General features: G+C 35.2%; 1 protein-coding gene across 1 annotated transcript in view; it reads right to left on the reverse strand.

Moving 5' to 3' along the window:
- F11 (coagulation factor XI) overlaps positions 1 to 993 on the reverse strand; it is a 40,572-nt gene extending 39,579 nt beyond the window's left edge. Inside the window, exon 1 of the mRNA XM_036228655.1 lies at positions 181 to 993. Within this exon, the coding sequence (XP_036084548.1) occupies positions 181 to 235 (55 nt within the window). The 5' untranslated portion in view covers positions 236 to 993. The remainder of the gene's footprint in view (positions 1 to 180) is intronic.
- Positions 994 to 5,978: the final 4,985 nt, after the last annotated feature.

The following is a 5,978-nucleotide window of genomic DNA, read 5'->3' on the forward strand; positions in this document are numbered from 1 at the left end:
CAGAAAATAAATACAACAATTCTATTTCCTTCCTTCCCTGGAGTAGACGGTGTAGGATTCTCCCACAAATCTGGGGTACTGGGGTATGATTTCTGTCTCTGGGTTTATGCCCTGATTTCTAATCTACAAGTCAGGAAACAAGCTATTTTTGGTCCATACTTAAGATAAAGTTTTACTTACCACCAGAAACTGAGGCAGATAAAAGGAAATGTACCTTTTGGTATAATGAAATCATCCTATGAAAAAAATGTGCGTATTTTTAAAACATAAAATGTGAATTTGTAATTAGTTTGCTGACATCAGGGTTTATAAGAAACAGGGAGGGAGGAGAGTACTTTATTCAATAGTGTTCACAAATGTTCCTATCATAATGCTGATTTTTATCTTCCCCAAATCCTAGGACATCCCTCAGCAGGGCTTTGTGTGCAGTGTTTGACACTTTCATATTCTGAACAACCTATGACTAATGGGAAGAGGTTCTCGTCCCTCCTCCCTTCCTTTCCTCTCCTCCACCTCCAGCTCACTATTTTTTTCCCAGCTATATTTTATTGATTAATCATTCAGGTGTACTTTTTAAAAATGTTATTATTTAATTTATTTGGGCAACAGTTAATATAATTATATAGGTCTCAGGTGTATAATTCAATGATATGTCATATGTATGTTGCATTGTATTTTCAACACCAAAGTTCAATTTTCTTCTGTCACTATATATTCGACCCCCTTTACCTTTATCTACCTTCCCCTTTCCCTTACCCTCTGGTAACAGCTAAACTGTTGTCTGCGTCCATGAGTCTGTTTGTCTTGTTCATTTGTTGCTTTCAGTTTTATATCCCACATATGAGTGAAATCATATGATAGAATGGCTGTTTTCAACAGGACAAGTACTACCACGTGTTTGGAGATATTTTTGGGAAAAAGGAACCTTCATACACTGCTGGTGAAAAATGTAAATTGGTACAGCCACTGTGAAAAACAGTAAGAATGACTAAGAATAAAATTACCATATGACCCAGCAATTCCTCTTCTTAGTATCTACCCAAAAAATTTGAAAACATTTATCCATAAAGATATATGCACCCCAGTGTTCGTAGCAGCATTGTTCACGATGGCCAAGACATGGAAGCAACCTAAGCATCCTTCACTACATGACTGGATAAAGATGTGGTACATATACACAGTGGAATATTACTCAGCCATGAGAAAGGATGAAACACTGCCATTTGTGACAATATGGATGGATTTTGAGATAATTGTGCTAAGCAAAATAAGCCAGACAGAAAAATTTGAAAAACATATGATTTTACTGTGTGGGATGTAAAACTGAAAGCAACAAATGAACATGACAAACAAACAGAGACTCACGGACACAGACAACAGTTTAGTTGTTACCAGAAGAAAGTGGAGGAGGGCAAGAGGTAGATAACGGTAAAGGAGGTCAAATAAATGATAACAGAAGGAAATTTCACTTTGGGTGTTGAACACACAATGCTATATACATATGATGTGTTTTTAAGTTGTACATTTGAAATCTATATAATTTCATTAACGATGTCACTCCAATAAATTTAATAAAAAAGAAAAAAGAAAAAAATTTTAATGTTAAATGCAATTGTATTCAATTTACAAAATTTGAATATATTTTCATAAAGACATAAAATAAAGTTAATGTAAAATTAAAATCATTTTTAATTTCAAATATTATTTCTCAAATATTATTTTTCTGTTTAAGTTATTCATTAAAGTTAAAGTATAAAATGCAAAGTATATTGACTAAATATTAAAATTTATTTATGGTAAGTTAACATTTTAAATTTTAACTTTGTGAAATTTTAATTAAATCTTATTAAATATTTTTGTAAAAATAAAGCTATGTAATTCAAGCATCAGGATGTCTAAAAATACAATAATTTTCTATTGTAAAAATTCGTTAAACTCCTGTGGTAGAAATACTCACCTTAAGGAATAATTGCTTGATAAAAACCATAAATAATAATTTTGAAACCATACCTGAAAAAAAAACTGATGCAATTCTTAATAAAAATGTTTTTCTTTTTCCACAATTGTCTTCATCCTTTTCTAAATGAGTTTGTGCAAGCCATGTTCATTTAACTTTAATATTTACTTTTACTGGTTCTCAGTGTTATGTAACATTGTCTCTTTGTACAGCATGTCTGTGAAAACCCTTAAAATCTATGCATATCTAAAATATAGAGTTGCTTGCTTTCTCAATATATCATTATTTTTTTCTGTTATTTAACTGTGTATTCAAACATATGACACACACAGAGACAGCTAGAGAATTGAATTTGCCTGTGTGCCTTAGCTGTTGGAGAAACTCACATTTAGTATGCCTGCTAGCCAAAGCTGCACTTAACTGTACTTTCGAATATCAACTGTTAATCATTAATTCAAGGCTAATTTGAGTCTCACAGTCCAAAAAAAAAAAAAGAAAGAGAGAGAGAAGTGTGAGGTTGGGAGTGAGTGGTTAGAAGGTCAAGGGTGTACCATAGGTGTCCTGCTCTTCTAGACTCACAATTTCCCTGTACAAAATGTTACCTCCTGAGAGGTCTATGCAGCTATGGTTTGTTCTAAGGAGCCATGCTCTTTTTTTTCCTCACTTGCAAATACTGAAAGTTTAAATTAAACTTTTTTTTTTTTTTAATGATAAAATATGAGACTTACATAGCTTTCTTTAGATCTCGGCTCTTAAACACAAATGGAGATCTAGGGAGTGAGTAATCTGTCATGTCACAGGCAATCTAAAAATAAAAGGTCAATTGTCTTCTTCCTGGAAGGCACCTCCTAATTGTCAGGCTAGTTCACAGAGAGGAAAGCTCATGAAATCCTTTTCTGGATTTCACCTAATTACATTTCTAAGAGCCTTCTCATTGACATGGAAGAAGGACTAAAGCTCTATGAAAGGCATGCTGATGCGTATTTCCTATTACCCAGCTCTATTCATTAATAAACCAGCCTCCTATACTGTAAACCAGCTAGCTACGTGTGGGTTCTCAGACAAGTTGCTTTCTCTCTGGGCTTCAGATTCCTCTTTTATAACATTAGGCATTGATTAGCCCTAAGGATTTCTATTTGGTCCCCTGGAAACATAAAAGAAATAAAAATTAAAAACTTTTTAATATGTTCGATTCACATAAATCTTAGAGAAAAAAAAATTTATAGTTCAGAGAAGACTTCTATTTTTCCATAGAAAAGCAAAATAAGACCTTAGGTTTATAAATGGAGTCACAGGTTTTAAAAAATATTCCGAAGATGAGGAGAGAAATAAAATTATAAGTTTGCCCCTGTTCGAAATCTCGAAGTTTAGGTACCAGAGGAATTATTTTACTTTGTTTAGGGACGATTTGCTAATATGAGTGTGATCTTCAGAACATAGAAAATGTTGCCAGTTTACTTTGAGCATTTTAATATTGAGAGAGAGAGAGAGAGAGAGAGAGAGAGAGAGAGAGAGAGGGAAAGAGAGAGAGAGAGTCTCATTTTATGTCTATCATAATAATGTCATCATCTAAATGGTTTCTGAAGGCGTGGAATATCCAGTGTCTGATGGCCAAATGCCTACATAGAAAGATGATCCAAGATTAGGACCACTGGACAACCCTTTCAAAACTCTTATAGAAAGGAAAATGCGGAGAGAAAGAGAAAACTTATGAAGGAGAGGGTGAGAGAACAGTTAGTAAAGGTACATTTGAAGCTCCATATTAACTCATTTGAGAATTTTGATAAGAGAAGCCAGTATTTTGTTCCACAGGGCAGAAAGTGAAGGGGGATTTGAACTTAGAAGAGGCATTTATGCAAAATACCAAAAAACTATTGTGGCATTCTATCTGGAAGGCAGTTATTTAGATATTTTTATGTGATCTCTTGCCAAGGTTTTATGGCTTATCTTGGCAGAAAGAGTCCTTAGTTGCTTTCTTGAGTTTCCTATTTAAATTAAGTACATTCCGGTGACACAAAAAGCACACATTTGTGATGTACTGCTTTTTATGAAGCTCAAACATAGAATGGCAAATTTGTGCCAAGACAGGTTTTCATGGAAAACTGATATGTGAAATTATATAAGATCCTTATATCCCTTGTTGTTTACTCCATGAAACTTCATCTACATCTTAAAGCCCTAATAAAAGGACTATAATAATAACTCTCTAACCCTATTGAGAGAAACAGAAAGATTCTAATGAGAGAAATACTTGAGAAACCAAATACTTTCCTAAATTTGGTTTAGCTAGTTAATGACATTTCTAAACCCTATGAAATAGGATAAAGATTTTTCTCTATTCAAATAAATATTTGTCTCTATTCAAATAAAAGTGGAGTAAGAGTCTTAACTGTATAGAAACTCTTTGAGATAAAACAGACCTTCCTTTCAAACTGTCAGTAGTATTCTCAAAACGCTTTTCGATTAATGACATCGTAATTTAGAATTTGTATGTGGACTACTTTTATCTAAAGGGTTTTTGTTTGTTTGTTTGTTTGTTTGTTTGTTTTCCTCTAATGAAATAAAATGATTTGAAGCCTAATGAAAATTAGAAATTACTAGACATACTATCAGGAAAAATCCAGAATTTACTCTATAGGGACCCAAGTGCAAATCAGTAGTCAGGTTTATTGGTGACCTAACATCCTCTGTTTGGGACAGGAAACACCACACAAGCATACTACTGGTGTGAACCCCTGCTCAGTTGCAACCACAGTCAGTATTCTCCTAGAGCTCCTTCTCTGTCGTCAAGATTTGTTTTGGAAAAGGGTGCAAGCTCCCATGTCCTGCAAACCCTTCCTCGCTGTCCCGGAAATATTTTCTTTTCATTATAAAGTTTTAATGCTGATCAGAGTTTCTCGACCCTGGCATTACTGATATTTTGGTCCCATGATTTTCGATTGTGGAAGCTGTCCTGTGCATTCAGGATGTTTAACAACAACTCGGGCCTTGACCCGCTAGATGCTGGTAGCACTCCCTTGCCAAAGTGCGCCAAACAAAAATTGAAGACATCACCAAACGTCCCCTGTGCGGGGTTGGAGGGCAAAACTGTCCCCGGCTGAGAACCACTGCCTTAGATGATAAGGAAAGGGACAAACGATGGTTATAAATGCTTCTGTCTTTTCATCCTTCTCGTAGTACGAGACAATGTGATTTAGGCCATAAGCTGGGATATGATTGTTAAGCTTGTCTTAGTCCAGTACTTGCCAGTGACCTCGAATTAATCTTTTTAAAATCTCTTGGAGCCTCCAAGGCTCATTTATATGCAGTATGAAAGAGGGCCTCCTTCAAAGTTGTTCACAGTTTAGTGAGTAGTTAGAGGTAATTTTATTTTATTAAAATAAAAGCTTTACATTTAAATTAGTGGTTTCACACACCTTGGTAAGGTTTAGGAAGGAAAGAGACAGATGTTGCAGCCCTTGGCTAACTTCCTGTGTACATGTGATGTATCTCCCACAGGCACATATGTGGTTGTCCCAGGGAGAGAGCAGTGCCAGCTGTCGGGCTTGGTGCTATCACCATCCTCTCTGAGACAGCAGCCACATCCATGCCTCCTACTTCACTCTTCCTCCTGGGTGCAAAGTCATTTCACCCTCTCTCCTTCTTAGCCGTGTACCCACTTTGAAGTCCTAAAAGGTCTTACTGAATAAAGAGTTTCTCTGTTCACACTTTGTATATGAAGACATGGTGAGTCATAAAGAGACCATTCCAGTACCACCAGCTTTGCTGGAAACTTTAAAATGGTCACTGATATCCTAGGGAAATACCACTATTTAAAACTCTCCTCTCAATTGTTTTCAAACAAGATCATATCCTGACCAACAAAAGCCCCATGATTACCTTGCAAGCACTCCAAAATCCTGTTTAAATACCTGTACGAAAAGTTGCAGATAAAAGATTTTTATTGCAATTTCCAATGTCCACATAGAACAAAGTCCAATATCTTTATTGCATGCCAAAGTAAAAGATGAAGTTCTGTTTA

Source organism: Rousettus aegyptiacus, unplaced genomic scaffold, assembly GCF_014176215.1.
Source record: "Rousettus aegyptiacus isolate mRouAeg1 unplaced genomic scaffold, mRouAeg1.p scaffold_m13_p_11, whole genome shotgun sequence".
In the NCBI taxonomy this organism is placed as follows: Eukaryota; Metazoa; Chordata; class Mammalia; order Chiroptera; family Pteropodidae; genus Rousettus; species Rousettus aegyptiacus.